Below are 24,049 nucleotides of genomic sequence, written 5' to 3' on the forward strand. Positions count from 1 at the left end.
GACCATTTGGCCTGCTTCATGGTCATTCCCTATTTCTGAATGGGAAGAAAGAGGAGAAATAGATGAAAGTATAGATACTAGCATGTAAATAAAAGAGATTAGAAGAATAAAGAGGTTGGGCTAAGAAAGGAGGAAAAATAGTTTGGAGAGTGGGACTATGATCTAAGGTTTTCTGGTGGGCCCCTGGGGTCCCAGTCTGACACTGGCAGTACTGCTAGACTGCTAGTTCTTGACTGTTTTATTGTTTTTTCTATTCTGGCACCCTGAGGTTTAACCTATTTAATAAGTTCACTCTGGCCAGCACAATATAGCGACCTTTGGAGAACCTACCCCAGGGAATCCCCTCAACAATTTAATATATATAAAAACAATAGTACTGTACTGTATATGGCTAACATATATATAAAAACTAAAATGCTCAGTATTGTAAAAAGCTTTATTATATTTGAATGTGTGGTTTCAGATGGTTTTCTTTTTTCTTGTTTTTTGTGAAATGAGTTAACCAGGCTTACACAAGTATTTTTTTCAATTATGCACAACTTGTAGTATTATATAAAAAAAAAAGAACCATTGCCTCAAAAAATCTATCATTTTATAGAGATGAATTTAAAGCAACAATGTGGTAACAACTGATATAATATCAAAACAAGTTGTGGAAAGTAATTATCAAAACATGCTGGCATCATCTTTCTGAATAGTCTATATAAAGTGTATTTAATTGCATGTATGATTCTACCACTATATCTTCCCTTTTTACATTCCCATATGTATTTGTCTAATGGGAAAATAAAGACCTAAAGGTATATTTAGTTTCTTTTTGTCACATGGCCTGTTTTAACCCCTGACATTACCACCTATGATTTGACAACAATTTGAGGCCAGTAGGCTGCTTTAAGCAATCCCTGACTAATCACAGAATGTGTATTCAGGAGCAAACCTGGGATAAGTATTTGCCAGGATAGTCTTCCTTTAAGGTAATCATGTCATAGAGAATAAATAAGCCATTAAAACAATATCCACCACAGTAGTTATTACAAAAAAATGTGCTGGGATAATACCTTGTTACAGTGTGCAAGTTAACATAGCAATAGGTGTTTAAGTAACTGCTTTTCGGAAAATATAAAACATTTCAATTTTTTTGCCTCTGAAGTGAGATATAGTAGTTTTTGTTAGTGTAAATATTCCTTATTGACCATTATCTAGAGTAAATATGTACTACTTAATCCATTTTCCCTAGATATGTTAAGTGCAAAATATTTTCCTAGTATAAACAAAGCATAAATAACATACATAGATAACAAGGACATAGGTAAAGGGAAGCATATGTTCTCTGGCCAGCATCTTATAAAATCTATTACTCTGAGTGGTATTTAACAGTAATGGGGGGAAGCATCAAGGAGCTGCTGGGACCACTGTGTTATATATTGCTGGGGGCTAATGTGTCATGAAATGCTGGGGCCACTGAAATGAAATGCTGCATGTTTCTGCAAAGTGCATAAGATTGTGGACATTATTGGTTATCTAACAAGTGGAGGGGATAAAATAGGGGGGTGTATGCCACATACTATATCTCTAACTTTTTTGATTAACTTGAAAAACTTAGGGCCTGTCTAGGGGAAGGGGGTGCTTGTGAAAAAAAATTGTGAAAATCTCTGTTGTAAAGTAAGTACAGTGACTGCATATATACTGAATACACCAGTAGAACAGTGGCGACGTATTGGTCCTCCTTAGGCTGGATGAATGTTACAGCATGTTGCACAACATTTTGCAGTCTAAAACTGTGTGCAAATAAATTCATTTGCAAAGCTTTTGTGTAACTTGTTAATTATGATAGGAGAATGCTGGAACTGTAGAGTTGGAATCTAACCATGCATAGTGTCTTCATGTTATTTCTTAAAATAGTTATGTGGTGATAGCTTTTTTATGTAAGTGTTTTCATGCCCAAAACTGCTTTTGGCTATGTATAACGTTGGCCCCAAACACATAATTTACAGTAGATATAGTGGCATTAGAATATAGTGATGATGTAAATAAATACTGAAATGATTTAATGAATAAACAACTATGGAAAGAGTGAAGAATTAGTTACACATTTATTTGACTATGGTAGCTCATTAACTCATCGGAATATAAGGATGGTATTTGGAAACCAATACTGTATAAACAGTTTGGATGAAACAATTTTATTACCTAGAAAATCATTTAAGCTGAAATAAACATAATGCATAATTGCATTTTCAACAAGCTTGACAATTATTATAGCCGTATTTGGACACGGTGGCAAGCGCAGATTTGTAGGAAGGCCACAAAGGCCCAGGCCTAGGGCCGCGTGATTTTAGGGGTGGCATGCCGCGCAACTGCATTTGTTTTTTCCCTTAGCAGTAGGGAAATTGGCGAGCAGGAAATGTGTTTAACTCTCCTACTCAGCAATTTTTCAGTGCTCCAGGACCAGATGATGAGGAGCGCGAGCGACAAGGGGCAGTGGGGAAGTGGTGGGGAGGACACAAGGAGAGGAGCTACTGTGCATGGCGGAGGGCGTGGGTGGGGCATGGTGTAAGGTGGCCTAGGGGCACCCAAACTATAAATCTGGGGCTGCATGGTGGTAATACATGGAGTGTTTAAGAAGACACTTAAGCTTTTTCTAGGGCACTTTTAGCTTAATGCTGGGTGGGATGGAGGAAGAGGCATGCTCTGAGTTTTATACAGATTTTGATTCTGAAATAGGGTGAAAATGGCAACTTCCACATTCAGCTGTGTGATGTACATTTAATTGCATGGGAAATAGCTGTCTGCAGGAATTGACACTTTCATTGCTGCAGTTCTCACTCAGCAGACCCCAGCAATCAAAAACTCCCATGTGCCATAATGATAAGATGTAAACATGTAGTGGCCACAACATTTGCGTGCCGCTGCTTCTAGAGTGATAAGCCATTAACCAGAAGGGAAAATACCCTAAGGAAAATACAAATAGCTACATTTACAATTACAGGAAGATACAGTCTGAAGACAGAAATAATGTAGCTGTTGCTTAATTGTCGTCCAAATCCACCTACATATTTGCCTGTACTACAGAAATTGTGTGTCAAGGCAGATTAATAATGCACACAAAGTGCCTCTTGTTTTTATTCACAAAGTACAAGTTTGTTTTAAGACACATGTGATTGATGGTGCAGCTGACAAGGTAAATGATGTCAGCATTTTGCTACAGGCTGTTTTGTACGTTAGTCAGCTCAGCTATGATACAGTAGGTGTGTACCTAACTTTATATGGTTTTCTTTCTCTCATGGGTTGGAAAAATGGCAACACGTTATGAATAACTTTGGATGCAAAAACATTGCGCCATTTCTAAAATACCTGAATGGTGAAAAAAGTTCAGTAAATGAGTACAGCTTGTCGGCAATTTACAATCTGCATTTGTAACACTTGCCGGATTTATGAATGCAGTGCAAGTGCAAAATTTGGAAGCAAAGTCGAAGAGGGCACATTGATATCCAGCAATGCAGTAAGCAAAGTGCAATATTGTGCCATATTTTTTTCACCATAACACAGTGTTTTTCCCCAGAATTCAATCAGTGCAGTCAAAAGAGGACAATATGCTCGAGTGCTGTGCCTGGGGCAGTTGCATGTACTTAGGCAAAATTAGTCCAGCTGCGCATGTGCTTCATTGTACATCGAGTGCAATTTCACTAAATATTTTCAAAGTCTGTCTGGCATCAATACCAGTGTTTGTTGGCAAAATTTATATTGTTTGGCATGAGAGTGAAGCGTGTGCCCTATTTTTTTGGTGCAACTGAACTGCGGTGATTAAAGCAGGGTGCTGAGGGGACCTGGAATTGCTGGTCAGGAGGTGGCAGTAGCTCAAGGATTCTCCTGGCTGACTAGCCACAGTAGCGCTAAATTCAGAACGGAAGGCAGGAAGGACTGAGTGACGCTGCATACAACTATTCGGAGCTGACAAAGACATGCCATGCCTGTCAGTGTTGTTGAAACAAGGGGTGGATGGCAGCAGATTGGCATTTATACACTTCAGAGAACACGTTATGTTACCCTTTCTGGGGCAAAGTAAACAGAAGCATAAAGCTATTCCTTTACCTATCAGCAGCATATGTGTAGATTGAAGAAGCCCCGCAGCTACTAAGCTATGTCCAGTCTACTAAGTAAATCAGGGTAACTTTATCAAGACAGGGGTACTCCATTGTGAGGTTATTTATTTTTCATCAAGGTTTAGGTCCAAAACTAGGGGTAAGCAGAAGAGGCACCTTAGGGCGCAATGATGAGGGGGCACGTGCCTCTCCTGCCTACCCCTAATCGGCACTCTTTTGTCATTGCCCCTGCCACTTTTCATTGTACACTGGGGGGGCAATGACACCTCCCCGTGAAGGCATTGCGCACACACACTCGCACAGGGTGGGGAAGGTTTCAGGGACAAGGTGGCCAAACGGGTTGCCTAGGGCACCCAGTCAGATTGGCCCACCCCTGTCAACTCTGAATCCAGTCTAGTAATTCTAGGCCTACAAATGGCTTCAGCAACCCACCACTTGTCTTCCGGAGACAAAGAAACTTAAAGGAGACATATCCTATAAAAATTAAGAATGTACCAGAGAATTATACTCCTCTAGATATAGAAGAAATGTGCTTAAAAAAGTTGTATTTCAGACTGATTTATTGAGAAATTCCACCAAAACCCCACTAGCCCCGCCCATCAGTTCCACTTCCTGCTGGCTGAATTCGCTGGATGAGCTGGGGAGCCGGCGGCCCTCGGTACACTGCACTGTAGGATAGGAACCAATCAGCAGCTAGGCTGACCTGATAGGGAACTGAAGTTTGTCTTTGCTTAAGGGAGTGCAGGGCTGCGATTGGCTCTCCCCCTCCTACTGTGCTTCTGGCAGGGACTGTTAGGACACGCCCACTCTCCATTTCAAACTCGACAGAGAAGTGATAGAATCTATAGGGAGCTCCAATAAAGGGGCCATTGTTACAGATAGGATTAATGTTTAGCACAAAGTGAAACCAGCACCATATATTATTCATAATTACCTACAAAATTAGGGTTTACCCATTTATCCTATATAAAGTTTATCCTGTGTTTCATATGTTTTTGATGCTTCTAACGTAATTCGAATATATAATAATGATGATGATGAAAAACGATCTTCAGTGCTAGGAGGGCCATTTACTAACCGTCTGATTTTTAGTGCTAAAAGGGAAAAAAAGTTGTGACTTTTTTGAGATTTACTATGTGTACAAAATCTGAATGCAACAATTCAGCAGCTAAAACTTAGTAAGATCGTGTACAAGTCAGTGACAGATGTCCCTCTCCTTTCCTGAAATATCCTTCTTTTGTCTTGAAACTTTAGAGGTTTTGGATTTTTGACACTGGTTTTTGTGGGACAATTAAAAAAACTGTTTTTTTTAATTTTTTAAAAACGAGTTTTTGGGACAACTTTTTCCATTTAGATTTTTTTGTAAATGCCAGACATTAGTGGAAATGAGTTTAGTCAAATTTTTAAACATTAAAATATGTGAAATGGATTTGGACATTATGGGGCAGATTTACTAAAACTGTAACATTTCTCATATTTTTATTTCAGCTAAAATAATTTTCACGAATGTCTGACATTTACAAAAAAATTAAAAACTGAAAAAGTCAGCAGAGGAAAAAAAATCGCAAAAATTTACACTTTTTTTGTCATTTGGTCTCTTTAATTACCCTTCTTGTTTCAAGAATTCCTCTATGTCTAGCAAGTGTCTACCTGCAGGATATTTTATTTTAATATTTACAACAGATGATGATGTCTCATTTTCCAGGAAGGATTTACTAACCTGCCAGACAGATAATTGTTGGGCATACCATCAGGCAGGCCCCATGCACAAGCCAATGAGCTGCTAATTTGGTCTAGAAGGGTAAAGTTGGGAGTTTAAAATGTAGTAAACAAACCTTTTAACTGTTTTAAAATCTCCTTCTAAGAGTACATTATTATCATCCAGGATTTACCAGGATAGCTTTGAAATGGATTTCTTGGGTGGGTACAAAGTTTTTAGTATCTATTATAGAAATGTTATCATGGTTTTTCTCAAATCACTGAACTTACAAAGGCACTCATAGCCATACTTTTTAAGATTTAAGAAAGGTCTAAGAAATATATAGACTCTGGAAGATAAAGGAGCTTTTGTTTAGTTAAAGAAGGCCTTTGTTTTTACTTAGGGGTTGGCTTATCCTGACATTCTTCCACACTTACTAATGAGTTTGAAGCTTCAGATATAGTAATATGCTCTTAATGTACAGATTATTTACTTTTTTATTTATTTATTTTTGGCCAAAGAACCTAATTCCTAACTGGCAATGAGTTGTTCTCATTTTAAGCCCAAGAACATTGAGGCTAATACTTTGTCCAGATCTTTTTATTTTTAATGATCTGATTCATCCCCATTCTCCTCCATTATTTCCTAGAATGCATCATTTCTCTTGTGCCCTTCCTTAATTCTTCTCAATAAGATTGTTCTTCGGTTTTTGGTTCTTAAGCTTCAGAAGGCGTTCAATCATGATCATTCTGATGTCTGAAAGAGCTTGGCACTGACACTGTGCTATATTAGCTGGGACTTCTCTATCTCAAGATACTTCTGAATTTGTCAGGGATTTAACTCTTTCTCCTCGCTGGAAGACTCTTTGCTAGCTATATTGTCTTCTCCAGTCTCTTCCTTGTTGTCCATGGTTGGACATCTCCTCGAAAATTATTGATGACCTTCCTAAGTCTGAGTGCTTCATGACCTACAGATCAGTAAAGTTCCAATTATAAAGCATTTAATTCCTCTCAATAGTCTTCCATTTTTATCTATGGAACTTACCATTTTTAAACTAAATTTTTTTTGCATGCAGTCTGTTCTTCCATTGTTTTTGAGAGTCTTTTAAAAAGCTTATGGGGAAAATTTAATTTTCCTCTGTCTATCATGCTAAGAATAATTGGCTCAGAGACAGCAAATTCTTCATTTATTTCCAAGAAACAAGATAATTGGGTGGAACTTCTTCCTTGGACTGAGTTAAAATATTTGTCATCACGAGACTATGTTCACTTCTGTCTATGGCCTTCATCCCAGTGCTAGCACTGTGTAGCTTAGTAGAAGGGACACAAAATGCTCCATGTCCCAGTCACTTGTATGGCAACTGCCTGCTTAGGGTGACTGCACTCCCCTGTCAGGCAGTTGTTGCTCAGAAACACAGCAGTTTGCCAGTCTAAGTGACAATAGCCTGACAAGTGGGTCCGCCCACACTTCCAATCTATTGGCATGAAAGTGAAAGGGGGTGATTTTGAATGTTGTGTCACCCATCAATGGAGCTACTTATTGCCCCATGTGCCATTGCCCTAATGGAGAGGGGCCATCAGTCTCAAGTACCATAACAGAGGCAGTCAGATGGATCTGCTGAATAAAAAATGTTTTTTAAATAAAAAACAAAACAAGAACTTGGATGCTGATTCATCCAAAAAATGTCTTTTTGCCAACTCACTTTAGTTAAGGAAGTGCGGCATAATCGGCCATAGGTGCTGGGTTCATTTTGTAAAAACACCCTACTGTTTAGCAAAAATGCTGCTCTGCTCTTTATTTGAGTAAAACAGCAAAAACCCCCCAGTGATGCAACCAGCCCTGTCTGGGCAAACAGACCCCCCCCCCCCTCACCAGGGGAGCAGGGCTGCCCCCACCCTTCCCCTCTAGTTACCCCGCTGTCCCCCCTCCACAGACACACACAGTGTACCATAGGCTGCTACCTGGTCTTATTTCCAGCCCTGCCTCAAGTGCTGTAAGGCAAAGAATTAACAAGAGGTTCCTGGGCTCCACAGGAAATTCATTTTAGGGCAATGGTGTAAGTACCATACAGCAGCCCCTTTTACTGGGGCCGGGGAGAAAGAAGGGGAGCTCTGAGCTGCTGTATGGTTCCACCTTGCACCTTATTCCTGTTTTTCTCTTCTGCCTGCAAGTGTATTTGAACTGGGCCTCTTCTTTTTAAGCCCCTTAAACTCTGGAAATTCTTCATAAACATAAAATGACAGGTATTGGTTTGTGCCCCATGATAGCTCCCCCCGCCGAGCAGTCACTGTGCCTGCTTCCTCTGTAGTCATCCCGCTGCTCTTCGGGTAATTTCTATATATCAGTCAAGGCTTCGCTGTGTGACAGGTCTGACAATACCCACTGGCAGCTGCTACATATCGCTGCTACATATCGCTGCTACATATCGCTGCTACATATCGCTGCTACATACCACAGGCGGGAGTGAAGCTGCCACAGCTCAAATGCATAGAACTTCTCCCTACGCTACCGCGATTTAAATCTCCCTCCCCGCTTGGGGCCCGCCCGCTCCACTTCTCCGCGCCTCCTATTCGCTCCCCGCAGCCAATTTGCATTAACGTCAGTAAAGGCTGGAGGTCAAGCTCTGCTCTTGCTTTTATTGGATCTGCCTCTGTCAAAGCGGCGCTGAAGAATTAGAAGGGTGAAAAAAATCTGCCGCGGGAGGGAGGGCAGGGACGTAGGAAGAGAGGAAAGGTGCATTGGGAGAGGGGAAGCCTGGGATGTGAGCGCTGCAGCACTGCGGGCTGGAAGGGAAAGGAGAGCCGGGCTGCATAGAAAACGACGTTCAATCACAAACTCGGCATTTGCATTGATAGGGGAGTCCCAGTGTGAGTCGGGCATCTGTGTGCGGCCCTTGGTACCTGCCCGGGCAGGCGGCTGTCTCCCGGTGGCACTTGTCCTCCATCTAATTCATGGGCACGGAGCCGGGCTTGGGATCCGCACTACTGCTATGTGTGTCCGGCTAAGGCTGCAGGTTTTTCCCTGCGCTTTTGTGGGGCTTGGGGAGGGGGAATCTTCCTGTTGCCAAGAGGAGCGGGGTGTGCGAATGTAAATAAGCCTCTTCCTCCTCCTCCGCTGGATAATGATGATGATGATGATGAGGAGGAGTCATAGGGTCCCTACGAAGACTTTGTAGCACCGGAGGGGGACAGTGTGGAAGATCTGTGCCTTTTTTGTGCCCGCACCCTCCTGTCTTCACTTCCCAAGCCCCCATCTCCGGGACAGAAAGGGTCCCATGAAAGCCCCCGATCTGCAACTTGTGGCCGGGGAAGGCTGAGCGCTGAGTGCACAGGGCGTGGAAGGGAAACAGCTCGCTGCATCCTTTGCCTTCCTATGCGATCTGTAGCAGCAGCAGCTCCGTGCGGCAGCCTTTCCCATGAATTGATCCGTGCGTACGATGTTGCCATGCTGATGGTGCGCCGAGAAGTCGATCGCAGAAGACGCTCAGCTGTCTGTAGGGAGGGGAACGACTCCGATGCCCCTGTCATTTGGGAGCTAATGCAGAAGGACCCCGTCTTCTGAAGGAGCAGCTTTCCCTTTCTCCCTAGGATCTGTCCCACGATTCCCATGATATTTCTGGCGGCACAATGAGAGCATGACATGCCGGAGAGTGACAGGGAATCGCCGCCTGCACGACACGACGCGTCCCCATTAGGAGACTGAAGGCTTCACCGCGCTTGGGGAATTGGCATACGAGGCATCGCAGCATGGGCTGTGCTCCAAGCATCCACATCTCTGACAGCAGGGTGGTGTATCACAGCGGCAAAGAGTCCGACGATTCCAACTCCCCACACCAGACCAACACACTGGCTCAGCAAGGCAACTCCGTGCCTGGATTATTCATTAAATCCTCTCACACATCCACTTATAAGGTGAGGGCTAATTCCTCTAGGAAAGGCAGGAGGGAGAACAGCCCGAGCATGGAGGCAGAGATAAACAGCAGCACAAACAGCAGCACAAACAGCAGCACAAACAGCAGCACATCCACCGCTGTAAAGGTAACACAGCCATTTAAGCACCAGTACTGGCTGCACCCAGGGGTGTTCCCTCTCCCCCAGAGGGTGATCATTTGCCTACTGCTTAATACTCCATAGCAGCACCTCATATACACTCTCAGCTCTACCACTGATTCTGGTTTACATCCACAATTAGATAACCCATTTGTGCTCTTCCAGCTGTTGTTTTGCAACTCTCTTTGCTTGGACTCTATAGAGCCACTGCTGGGGGGCTCATGAGGTGGAGCACTGACTAATGTGCAGTTCCTGTGTGTCTTTATGGAAAATGACTTAATCCCAAAGTTTAGGGGGGGGGGGGGCACTAAAATAAGTTTGCTGTGGGGCCCATTAATTTATAGTAACGCCAATGCTTGAAGATGTAGTTGGCAACAGCTGAAGGACCGACATTTGGGTGTATCTTGACAGAACGTTTGCTTCTTTTATTGGGGGAAACAGTTTCCTCAAGTGGTCATATCCCAAATAATAATGTGACAGAGACGTATACAATCAATAGCTACCTCTAAAGGGCATTTTATAAATGTGTTGTAAACATGTGGCCCATCTGCTATTGATGATTTACAGTGACTAGCACCCAATTTGTTTGCTGTAGTTAAACTGCAGTTTAGGGACCCAGAGTGTGGCATAATTAGGTGTAATCTCAAATAATTCAAAACATTTCTTACTATGCTGGGGGAAAGAGTTTTTATTTGCACTCTCAGTGCTGACTTCCTGAGCAGAAATTAATGAGACTGCTGATAGGGAAGTGCCTGCAGATTCACTGGTGCAAGGGAAGTTTCTTCCCCCCAGCTTACTCTGAAGGACAGCAAACATGTGCCCTGGTTATCTAAATGCTTTTAGAAGATATGGCAGGGACACAATTTAACAGAGTCTCTGAAAATGAGTGTGTAAATTACCTTCAATACTACTCATTTATAGCTGCACTTATTTGTCTTGCAGTTTCTCCTGATCAGAGCTCACATTCTTAGAGCTATTGTTTGCCATTGGGGTGTTTTCATTAATAAAGAACAGGGTTGGCAATAAGAACATTGAAGCGTATGGTGCAGGTATGTGGGGTTTTGCAGGAGAGCAGGGCCTACCTCTTTCGCTCCCTGACTCAAAGCCATGTCAGTTTTTTATATGGCTGATATTTGTGTCAATGTTAAACGTCAGCAGGCAAATATTAATGTTTGTATAGGTAGTTTTTGGCACTAGTCGCTAATTGCTGAATGAAATATTTAACGTTGGAAAGAACAGCCTCTTGTTTAAAGCTGTCAGCCTGTTAGATGGATAGGAAACCAGGGAATTGGCAACATATACTGGCTTCAGACTGTCTTTCATACAAGATAGAAAGCATGCTTAAAATATTGAATGCTCGTGAATAGTGCTATAAAAATGACCATTTAACAACAAACATGTATAGTATCTGTCCCTGCTCTCTGCAAGCTTTATGGCTTTTAGCAGGGTGAGTGCAGGTTTTCAACATTTGTGAGCACATTTGGTGGTCTTAAAAGGGAACATTAATGCTGTATATAAATATTTTATTATACATTTGATTTTATTATATTAAACATTTTTAATTAATAGTAATGTGAAATGGTGTAATTTCCTTTGCACCTATAAATCCTCCTTTGCATTTTTGTTTGTTTGTGCCATATTGCTTCCCTAGTCTAGCCATGTTCATGCCAAATATGGGGGCTCATTTATTAGACCAATACAGAGTGAGATGCTGCTACTGCACTTCTTTGTCACATAACTTTCTAGATTTGGGGCAAGTTTCTAAACATTGTGTTTGACTGAGGAAGATTACAAAGTTTCAAACCATTTTCTTTGAAGTAGTCAGTAGTCAGGGTGCCATTTACTCTCAGAAGCTTGTACTTTCTGGCATTAGGCCTTTTAGGGTCCAGGCTAGAGGGGTAAGCAGATCCAGCTATAGATGAGAAGCTGGGTCTGCCAAGGAAAACAGCATCATTGCAAGTAAAACAATATAGCTTCACCCCTTCAACAGCCAGGATTGCTGTAGGTAGCCTTTTAGGACCTGGCTTCCCTGGACAGCAATATTGTCCCACAGCTGGACAGCCAAAGACATATATGTTTTTTTGGTTCTTAAAATGGCCTTCTGTGCTGTTACACGTGGGGCTTGTGGGCCTATAAACTAGTTTGCTGTATGGGGCCCCAAGATCTTGGTGATGGCCCTGGCACTGCAGTACCTTAGTAAATGAGGTACATCTGCACTTCTAGTGCATTTAAATAGATTATAGTGTTCTGTTACTGTATGGACAATCTCAGTTGAAGCAGTTGGTATGGCTATTTCCACCTATGTGTGTTAATGCTGTAATTCTTAACCTTTTTCTCATGGGACCCAAATTTAGCCAGATAATGTTTTGCAACCCGAAAATTGCTTTAGAAGCAGTTATTCTCATTGTTTTAATTAATATTTTCTGTTGTAGGAACTTTTACTATCTTTAAGGGGATCATGATAACTCCTATTTTTGGTCCAGACCCATAAGTTAAAAAAAATCTCAGCATTAATGCAGAAGAGTTTACAATGTACTCAATCAACTATGTACTTCTATTTATGTGTTTAGTGGAAATAATTGCTTTACACAACTCTGCCTGTAGCTGGTTAATGGCACAACAAAGTTTATTGGTTCTCACTGTCCCTAAGAGTAATCAGGGACATTGGGATGGGTACAGTATGCCAATTTTCCTACTTTTTTATTACTTGCAGACAATTCCAGGCATTATGTACTGCTATTTTTTTTTTTTCTTTTTTTTGAACCGATTGGCACAAGGTCCATTCATACTAAGAATGCTATTAACTGTAGCTGTGTCTTGTACATGGTAAAGCTGGTCACATACATCAGTCTTCCACACACCTTGGTAGTGTCTCACCCTTTTGTAATGACTGTCTGCCTATTTTGGTGCTTTAATAACAGTCACCCGGTGTTCATGGCCCAAAGTATGAAACCAGGTTAGCCTATGATATACACGTAGAGGTAAATTAGCCTATTACAAATGGGATGGTGTTACGGTCTGATCAGCCAGGCATACTAAAAAACATCCCTTATGTGTTTATCTGAAGAGTAATAGTCATCCTAAGCCATTTGCTTCTACAGCATTTTAGTCCCACCTGGATTGCTTGTGGGCATAGCTTCCACTGGGTGGTATTTCATTGACTAGACTCTATTTAATCACCAATGGAAAGTCCCTTCTTGTGGCAACCTAAAGTTGTTGGCCAGTTGCCTATATATATATTGGACTATAGAGGATCATGTTATGTGTGCTAGCTGATAAACCTCTCCCGTTGCTTAGGAACATGTACAGCATATATTACTGTTGTATGTGTATATATATATATATTATACAGGTATGGGATTCATTATCCAGAAACCCATTATACAGAAAGCTCTGAAATATGGGAAGGCCATCTCCCTTAAACACCATTTAATCACATTTTTAAAAATGATTTCCTTTTTCTATGTAATAATAATATAATACCTTTTACTTGATCCCAACTAACATATAGTTATTCCTTACTGAAGGCAAAACAATCTTATTTGGTTTAAATGTTTTTTTAGTAGCCAAAGTATGGTGATCCTAATTACAAAAAGATCCATTAACCGGAAAACCCCAGGTCCATAGCATTCTGGATAACAGGTCCCCAGCCTGTACAACAGTATAAATTAACTGTGATTTAGTACAGTGCTAGTCCGGTGGTTTTTCCAGTTGTTTTTGCCATAGAGTTGTTGTGGCTGCAGGCTGATACATGGCCTAGTGTCACTGTTGCATGCTGCAATAACTTAGTTTTTATAAATTCTGCAAAATCTGCGCCAGAGAAATCAGAACGGCCGGGAACTCTGTATTCCTCATGTGTGTCACAAAGGTATCTGATATGAACCTTTGCCCCGTGTATAAAAGTAAATATCCCTTCACTCATCGTTATATGCTGTCTGTGCTCTTACGAAGGGATAAGTGATAAACTGGTACCTGTGTGTGTAATTTGTGCTGGAAACTAGTACATGGCTTTCTCAGTTAAAGTTATTAGAATTTGGCCAGAACTGAGACTGGCGGAAGCCTGAAATATCAAACCTTTATCCACAAACCTTTTATCATCTTAAATACTTTCTGCTCCCTGCACAAGGCTTTAGACCTATAGCACATTTAGTGACTTTAAAGCATTTTAACATTCCTGCTTTTTCGACATCGCATTTAAAGTGGTGTTCACATCACCTAAATGTAATGCGTGTGCTATAGGCCTTTTATTCAGAAAATGAGAGCTCTGCAGTATGCAAGGTAAACAAATCTATCCTTCAGGTTTTTTGGCTTTGAGGTTCCTGTAACCGTTAAAGGGCCTAAATGTTTCTGCTAAACTGTAGTTAGTATAGACCACAGCTTATGCTGCCGAATGGGGTGCTAGCCCTATTCTTCATTTCCCATGGTGCTACAGCCTTGTGACCTGTGCGCTGGCTTCAGTTACACTTTACTGCTAGCTGGAGTGATCTCACCTCCCAGCAGCCGATCAGCAGAACAATAGGAGGGCAACAAGATAGCAGCCCCAGTAAATATCAGAATAGCACTCAATAGTAAGAAATCCAAGTCTGGCTTATGACTCCTCCAGTTACATGGGAGTAGGAGAAACAATAAGTAACCTGAAAGCAGTTCTAATGTGTAGCGCTGGCTCCTTCTGAAAGCTCAGACACAATGCACTGAGATGGCTGCCTACACGCCGATATTACAGCTAAAAGTATATATATTTCTTGGTTCAAGAGTAAAATTTTAAATGGTAGAGTGAATTTACAAATAAAAAGCATACCATAAAAATCATGACAGTACCCCTTTAATATACCCTCTGGCTTTGAGTGTGCTTCTTTATCTGGCTGTGCCCCTAGTGTCAACAGATCTTACCTCTTGGGTTTTTACACTACATTCAGGTTGAGCATTTGTACTAACCCAGTTAAGTAAGTCTAAGAAGCCAGGAGATGTGCCATTTCCAATAGGTGCTATTTTTAAAAGTCATTACCTTTTCATTGTCTGTGTTTTACCTGAAAGTCAACAATCTTATACATGCAGAGATTTTATGTCTGCAACTTATACAAATATGTAAAAGTTGTTGTATTTTCACATTATATTATGAATTGTGTACTTACCAACCTTAATCCGTTCCACAACAAAATGGCAAATCAATGCCTGGAATGTTAAATATTATTAAAGTGACACATTCCAGGTTTTAACAGAAACATGTCACTTTTACTTAAAGGCTAGTGACACTTGGGGCTGATTCTTGACCTGTGAAAAAATGCAGGCCGAGAATCAGCCCCTAATCTAGCACCAGCTTCCTACCTTGCCGGCATCCGGAAGCATTGCCTCCGCTTGGGTGCAGGCAGATGTGGCAGATATTTTTGCCGTGAAGTGCAAACTCTCATAATTCTTGCTGATATTCACTGCGTCTGTCTGCGTCCTTCCGAGCACAGACAAGGTAGCAGACGGGTGCGATTTTCTGCTGGCCAAGAAACAGCCCTGTGTGGCACAAGCCTAAAGATCTAGACTTCAAGAGCTTTCTAGGTGCTCCCCTGCCTCCCCCCTAACCCAACGCTTACTAACTGTGTTGATCTCCAACACTGCATTGTCAATGTCGTTGTCATTGTGTTTGAGGGGTGGGCAATATCCTGATGGAGGACAAAATTAAACACTGCCCTGCTCACAAGCACATTATCATTTAGACAGCAGTTCCATGTAGAAGATTTACATAGTTAGTAAGCAGGGGTGCTTGGTTTGGTGTATAGTGTATTAGTGACATGTTCCTATTAAAATCTGAATATTTTTTTATTTCTAACCTAGAGCACATTCTATAAACAAAACTCTTAAGAAACATTTGTTTAATGTCCCTCCCCCAGCTGCACACAATTACTGTTTTCTAACAAATAAAAAGGTTATTAAAGGAACATTTATAAAAGCTGATAATTTTATAAAAAAACAGAAAACAAAATACTTGTGGCTTCCATTATCCAGAGGGTGGCTTGATGTCAGTGTGACGAAAAGGGCACTGTTTGCCCAGCAATGACTTGTGATAATCTGATTCTGAGAAAAAGCTTTATTAAATGATAGGCAAATGCTGTAGCTGTCAATGAAACATTGTCACATTATAAACACTTTGCCTGGATACAGTTATTCATAGCAACCAATCAGCAGTTAGATTTTAATAGTTAAATGCTGTTAGACTAATATAAGAAAAGACCTCATTGGTTGCTGCGGGTTACTGGTCTCAGAATAATAATTAGAATAATGATTAGGTAGAATAATTATGTAAACACTGCAAACAGTATATCATATATTGCCTTAGGAGCTGCATTTGGCTTTGGAATAATGCAATACAAAATATACCTTTGAATACAATCAGTGTAGGTATGTTGTATTGCACCAAATGATGCATCCTGGTCGTGTTTTTCTTGGCCTTAATTCTGCAATGCAGAGTAATAATTGGACCTACTGAATACAACAGGATGGCTGTTCTGAACAAATTCATCAACTAGTTTAACAGTTGCTTACTACAAGAGGCATTGATGCCTTCAGTAGGCATTATCCTATCATAAATACAAATTTATTATGTCTGCCAGTGCATTTTTTGTTGGCTGTACAGGGGGCAGTATTGACATCTCCGCTACCAGTTAACGGCAGATATTAGTCTGGCTGACTTGAAATTCTCATTGGTTAAGGACAGCGTCAGGCAATGGATGGTCGGGCATATGTCCCAAATGTGATCTGACTTGATCTAGGAGGATCAAGTCAGGGGAATCCAGGAGGGTGGGTCTGGCAAAAGCATTTCTGCAGGTAGATTTTACTATTTATCGCCAGCTTAACTTGGGGCAGGCATGAGCATAAAAAATCAAAGATGGCAGATGGCCAGAGAATGAATGCTGGAGAGGCGATTGGGAGGATCTTGGGTAGAGTCAGGACCAGGGCCTGAACCCATCCAACCGGCAAATCACTAATCAGGGTAATCATAAGGGTAGAACCGTATAGGCCCAGGTACTTTTGGGACCCTGAAAAACATTTGTTTTATGTCAGTCTGGCTGCACAGCACTAGCATAAGCATTTATATATGTTATTAGTAACACACCTTTATAAAATAAAAAGAGCTTACAATCTAATTGTCCCCAAGACAATATGTAGCAGCCAGGGCAACATGTACCATTGAGGGCTCCTGCCTAGGACATCAGATTTAGGGAATGGGGCCTTTGCCTATATGGTAAATTAGAATGTGTGGGGGAAAAAAAGAATAATCTTCCTTTCCTGCTGCATACTTGGCGGATAAATTGAGCGGCAGAGCTGGGGGGTGGGCCGGCATCCAAATAAGGGGGCAACAAGTACAAATTATTTCCCATGAGCCTGGAGAGCAAAGAGGCAGAGAGAAAGAACTAGTAGTGAGGGAGTTAGGATGATTCATGCTATTGCCCAGAGTCTAGACAGTTGGAATACATGTATTTATAGGTAGAGGGAATCTATCTAAAGAAGTGATAACATGACACATCTGTGTAAGCACAAATTCACTAAAAGGGAAAGTGCAAAGCTGAAACTGCATTTATAGAAAAACATTCAAATTTTTGTTTATTGCAGTTGTAATTAGGTGCATTACTATTTACTTTGCTTTTTAATATATTGCAATAAATATTTGTATTTATATTTAGCTTTTCCCAACCATGTATTCCCTTAAGGGCCGTGACACGGGGTACAAAATACAATGGTTGTAACACTTAAATGCTGATAAACATGGGTCAAATGTCTGTCATGGATTTCTACACACCCAGGAATATGTTGGCTAAGAAATAATTTAATTATAGTAAAAGGCTTAAGGTGGCCATACACGTGGCGATCTGACGATGTTTCGTACGACCATCGGTCGCACGAAACATCGTAAGATCCGCCCCACACCATTCAGGGCTGAATCGGCAGGTAAGGAGGTAGAAACAATAGGATTTCTACCTCCTTCTGCCGATTCAGATCTGAAGGGAGAATTTTGGTCAGGCGCCTTCTATGGCGCCCGATCAAAATTTTCCAACTGGTCCGATCGGCGAGTCGACCGATATCAGCAGGTTCCTGCGATATCGGTCGACTCGCCGACATACCATACACGCACCGATTATTGTACGAAACGAGGTTTCGTACGATAATATCGGTGCGTGTATGGCCACCTTTAAGGTGGCCATACAGGGGCAGATAAGGTGACAAATTGGTTGAAGGACTTGAATTGGCAGCTTATCTGCCCGTGTATAGGGACCGCCAATGAGCCTTGCTGACCCTTACCTTTCTTGATTTTCCTGTTGGATTGATAGCTCCTATACCCATCGTTGTAATTTGATATTTTGGTCCTAGGGCTGAGCAGGTCTTAACGTGTATGGCGACCTTAAGGGCACTGCCATGTGGGGCAGATTATTGACCTGTGGATAAAAGCAGGCCAAGAATCTGCCTTTATGTTCCAAAAAGCTCATTGATGTGCCTGCACCTGAATAAAATAGTACATTTTGACATAAGTAGCTGAATACATGTCTGGGATATTGAATAATAGGAACATTATTTACTCTATGTATATAGATAAGGACAATACAAACAAAATGCATACACTGCTACAGTGTATTTTTATACACTCTAGACATATTTATTGCTGTAGGATTAAATATACTCTGCATAATACATTATGTTGACCTGCTTCATGAGCAGTGTTTGAAAGGCACTTAATGAAATATTTAGCAATTTGACTTGTGCGTTTTCCCAAATAATTTCTTCTACAGTGATTTTGTGCCACATTTTAATACAGATTGAAAGAGTTTGCATCTATCACACTGAAAAATTTAGATATATAGTATGTTCATATTTGTAACACTGTCTGTTGTTATTGCGCTTAGGCTTGTGTTAGCTGATAGAAAAGTAAGCAGGCAGGAAGTCATACCATTCATTTTCAGCATTTGGACTATGCTTTATTGCAGCTACCTGCCATGCATCACATTTCATTGACATGAATGGAAAAGCTGAGCTTTGCCCTGCATAAGCCACAGATGTTAATTCCTAGGGGCCCACTGTGATTTTGCACCGTTATCCCCTGACCATGCATAGTTATGGTCAGGACGCACACCCTGCTCTGTCTGAGCCTGGTTTATAGTTAATTATCAGGAGAGAATGTATTACAGATCAAGGTAATCACAGTGTATAGTTATAATCAACAGTTGCATGTTTTCAAGTCACATTTTATCTTTGGATTCATATTGCGAGTTCTCTACTATCAGTATTTTACCCTCAGTGTCAGGGCATTTTGGGAACAAATGGCAGCAGGACTGTAGGATGGGTAAATAGGGGCTCCAGGCTTCCTACTTTCCGCTTCCCAGTGCATGCTGTGGCTCAGTCATTGTAAACAGGTTTCATACATGTATTTAAGGCTGTGCTAGAGACTGGATGGTAGTATAAGCACCTTTACATGGAAATGCTGTGCTTCAACATACATTGAATAATACTAAACCATGTTATGATGGATTTATAGCTTAGAGGAATTGCTCATTTAACTGGCTGAGTGTGTCGTACCCTCCCCAGAATTCCTAGCCAGTCAATTATCACAGGAGTGTTAAAGAGAGAAATTGGACATTTAACCTTTTGGAATCAGACTATACAGTTATTTAAAGGTATAATGCAGGTACAGGCAATCTTATCATAGCACTATAGCTCAGATGACTAAAGGATTCTGGGAACTGTAGTGCATCAACTGATGGAGTTCCTAAATTTCCTTTTGCAGTATCATACTTTAACAAACCAAAACAAAATGCTATTTCCAGTTACTCAACCAACATGATTCTCCTGTTTTTAACAAGGCATTCTTCTTTTGTGCACTGTCAAGTAAGAAAACTGCACGGGAAAAATAGCATTTCACTTAAGTGGCTTCTTCCGGATATTGCAACAGAGATGTTTTTTTTCTGAAACGTCAAAACATAAAGACAGGAACAATAATTTTTCTCTTAAGAATGCATGCAGAGTATTTCTGTCAAGTGTTTTCTTATCCTCTAAGAAACTTCCACCCAAATAGTAATTGTGTTTGTTGTTTAGTGTGTGCGTTTTTCCCTTTATCATCTGCATTCTATGAAATGTCACCTTGCATAGGTATTATTGTCATAATAGCCCTGTGACATATTGGCTAGGAAGTTCCAGTGTACGTATGAAATATTGCATTGGGTAGGTCTGCTACCCCTTGAACAAAAGGGATATAGAGGTGCAATCAAGCAGCAGCTTCTTGCTTGAAAAGAAAATTAAAGTATTGAGAGGGGGTAGGGCTAATCACAAGACAGGATTTTCGTTCTTCATTGGTCTGTTTCAGCAGAGCGCTATTCTGTCGATGAGAGTCTAAAAGGCTTATTTACAAAATCCAATCAAAATGTATGTATGTATGTATATTTTTATTTATAAAGCGCTACTTATGTACGCAGCGCTGTACAGTAGAATACATTAATACAAACAGGGGGTTAATAAGATAATAGATAAATACAAAGTATAGCAATAAATACAAGATACAGTTGCAATAAGTTAAGAGTTAAAGACACAAGAGGATGGAGGACCCTGCCCCATAGAGCTTACAATCTATATGGGAGGGTAACTTACAGATACAAATAGGCAAATATAAGTGATGTAGGTCACAGTGGGTGACACTACATTATAAGTGCTATGGATGCAAAACTGAGTTGCACTGACAATCACAAAAGTGATTGTGTCTGTACCAGTGCCAAGTCAAGTTCCATGTCCGCTTAAGGCAAGATACCTCTAGTGATCTAAAAAAGCTGGTGATCTCCTGGTAATAATGTTTCCCTCATCCATGGAGTAGACAGGTAGCAGAATTATGACATTGTTGCACCCTGGGTTCCCCTGCTCTGTGCCTGGTCTATATGTGCTCCTTATTGTCCCAGTGTTCCCTGATATTGTGCACACTTGGGTAAGGGAAAGTAGCCTAACCTGGTGGTAATTCAAGGTTTCCCCAGATGTGTCCATAGAGTCAAGTAAACAGGGTACTAATGCCATGACTGAAAATGTACATTTGATATGACACCATTTACATACAAATTTAGTAAGAAAATAGTGCACCACAACTTGCATATTTTCTATCTATTTACTCTTATTCTGGAATTCTGGGAAAAATTACTACATTGTGGATAAAAACATGGTCCTGGATTCTGGTCCACATGCTTCTGGTTAGTGATCACTGATGGGGAGCCAGCTCACCGGATGTGACAAGCCTGTGCATGGAGGCTGCCAGTCCTTCTCAGGTATGGGGGAAGAGGGCAGTTGACAACCTCTGGGGATGTGCATCATGTGGTTCTGAAGGAAGACCTGTGTGGGGTAGGGGCACTATGGGGGTTTCTTGTCCTTTGATGCACATTGGAAGGTTGATTAGAATTACATATTTTTTCATTCTAGAAATGCAGTGTTGGGGTATGAAATTCAGTGTGTATTCCTCTGTTATCAAATCTAAGGATGTTAAAAAATACCATTAGAAAAATTATTGTTTCTAGCAAACCTGGGATTTTTTAAAAATTTGCTTTTTTATCTGCAGATTGCTGCATATAGCGTTATAATGCCATGGAGTGTGTATTCCCCCTGCCTGCTAGGAAGGAAATGTCTGCATTTGTATACAATGCAGATGTTCTTCTGTCCCTGGTTTACTACAATATTGCCATTTGTAAGAGAAAGCATTTGTGTATACATTTCTTAGATTGGTATAAAATGGCAGAATTATCAAGCGTCTTATGTGACCTTGTCATTTCATGAAGAATAGGACTAAGCTCTGATTTTTGCTTCCGCAGATCTCTCAGTTCCCTCATTCAAACCATACAAAGAAAACACAGAATTTCTAGGCTAATTTGAAAGAATGATTTCCTCCATATCCCATTGTTTTTAACTTGGAGCTAGCACTGACCTTTTGACTCCCATTGGGGCTGTAGTGGAAACTTTATGAGGCCCTGTTCAGCTTGTCTTGGGAAGACAATGTATTTTTGAAGTTACATATTTGCCATAGCTTACTATCTTTATCTCGAATGTGGTAGAACAGTTCTTATTATAAAAAAAAATCAGGAAATAAATTACGCACAGAAGTGTTCTACACAAATAATCTAAAAATACTTTTTCCCAGCAACACATCCCAGTGAAAATAGAAGCTCAGACATGATACAGGGGTGCAGCTTGCTTCGTTCTCAACAGAAGAAAATAACTTTCTACACCATAGCTGTTAAAACTGTAAATTTCATGAAAAAATACTAATTATTTGTTATATTTATATTTAAATTATTTGAAAATTTCGTGACTTACGGTTCGCCAATACAATATTATCCTGACTAATTGTAAGCATTTTCGTGATATTTGCGATCATCAGAAATTATCGTATCTAATCAATTTTTCCCTTTTCGGGATTCGAACTCGTACTTTGATGAATGTGCCCCTAGGTGTCTTTTACTGGCCAATGTATGGGCCCAAATAATCTAGTCCCAGGTGATCTTTTTAGCTGGAGCTCATTCAGTTAGGCCTTAGGCAGGCCTGTGCTGTTTGGTCAGACAGGCCCACCAAATTATGAGAGGATCTCCTGGTTTCTCCCAGCAGGGGCCCTATAGGTCTATATGATACTTATTCCATTTGGCAATGTTTGCATCTAAGTGTTGTGAGAGTGGGCCCTCAATGGCAATTTCTCTAGTGGGACGAACCGATGCGGTCCACGATCCGATTAGTCTCATTAAATATGAATAAACTAACTTGGAATATGGCTAGTAAGGCTAAAGTAAATTGATTAGAAAAAGCCTGAGGAAGCTCATAAATGAGTGAAACGCGTACCAAAATTCGAATTAATTTAACCACATTAGAGTTATTTATTGCTTGAGAAGGAGAAAACACTATTGCGTTCCACTGCAGAATGCACGTGATACTAACAAAGTGCACCATTGTGGATGAAGGAGAGAGGAGGTAAAGTGTCGCAGGTGGGAGCGAGTAACATCACTACTGGTGGGAGAAAGTGAACAGGTGGAGACGGTCATTAATGCGAGGGAAAGCAAACGGTGAAGTTTAAGCAAGTGCTGCAAAGAACGTGCTAAAGCTGGGTGAGATTGTTCTGTTTTTCATCCTTTATAAAATATATACTACAGGGATATAACGACTGGGGGACGCCCCATAATAGTCGTTGGTGTAGGCTGGAAGTAAAATTACCCTGCGGTGGTGGAAAACAATCATATAAGTAACATCAATGAATTCATTAACTTGTGCAATTATATTGCCCACTAAAGACTGTGGTAATATTTCGCTATATACAGTACAGCAGCATCGACACTTATAAGAGACATTGGTCTATATATAAATCTTGCTTGAATATATAAAGGGAATTAACTCTGCAAATTAAGAACTTTTCCCTCTGACCAACCCCCACCAGGATAATTTAAGTGGAACCTACATAGACAACACAATACCTCTCTCTTTAAGAGGAATATTCAATTTTAGTGACTGTTTTTTTTTCTCCTTTTTCTTGCTATTTAAGGTTTTTTGAAATAGGGTTTTTTTTGTGTTTTTAAACAATCTAATACAGTGCATTTATGGTTTTAAATGGATGTAACTATATGTGGTTGTGAATAAGGTAGGCTGGCCAGCCAAGTTTTTAATTTGATTTTAATGTGATGATATATCAATACTAAATAAATTCTATATAATTGGCTAGTAAGGCAATGTATATATTCTTAAAGGAACAGTAACACCAAAAATGAAAGTTTTTTAAATCAATTAAAATATAATGTACTGTTGCCCTGCACTGGTAAAAGTTGTGTTTTTGCTTCAGTAACGATTATATAGTTTATATAAATAAGCTGGTGTGTGGCCATGGGGGCAGCCATTCAAGCTGGAAAAATGGAGAAAAGGCACAGGTTACATAGCAGATAACAGTTAACCTCTCTAGAATACAATAGTGTTTTATCTGTTATCTGCTATGTGCCTGTGCCTTTTCTCCTTTGAATGGCTGCCTCCATTGCTACAGAGCTATTTTATTTATATAAGTTTCTGGGGAAAACACCCCAGTTGTACCAGTGCAGGGCAGCAGTACATTATATTCTAATTACTTTCATACACTTTCATTTTTTGGCGTTACTATTCCTTTAACTAGGGTGGCAGAAAACAAACAATACAGCACGCAACCCAACACTTAACAAAAATGCCCT

At 40.5% G+C, this 24,049-nt stretch overlaps 1 protein-coding gene across 4 annotated transcripts in view; it reads left to right on the forward strand.

The window, feature by feature from the left end:
• The window catches only part of pde8a (phosphodiesterase 8A), a 150,553-nt gene that overhangs the window by 33,774 nt on the left and 92,730 nt on the right, over window positions 1–24,049 (forward strand). The window contains exon 1 of one of the 4 annotated variants that reach the window (XM_012959505.3): window positions 8,526–9,839. The exons of 1 other annotated variant lie outside the window; for it this stretch is intronic. In XM_012959505.3, the coding sequence (XP_012814959.2) occupies window positions 9,549–9,839 (291 nt within the window). In that variant the 5' untranslated portion in view covers window positions 8,526–9,548. Of the gene's footprint in view, window positions 1–8,525; window positions 9,840–24,049 lie in introns of those variants that run through there. 2 more of the 4 variants (XM_012959506.3, XM_002939622.5) reach the window with 2 other exon arrangements.

This window comes from Xenopus tropicalis, chromosome 3 (genome assembly GCF_000004195.4).
Source record: "Xenopus tropicalis strain Nigerian chromosome 3, UCB_Xtro_10.0, whole genome shotgun sequence".
Classification (NCBI taxonomy): Eukaryota; Metazoa; Chordata; class Amphibia; order Anura; family Pipidae; genus Xenopus; species Xenopus tropicalis.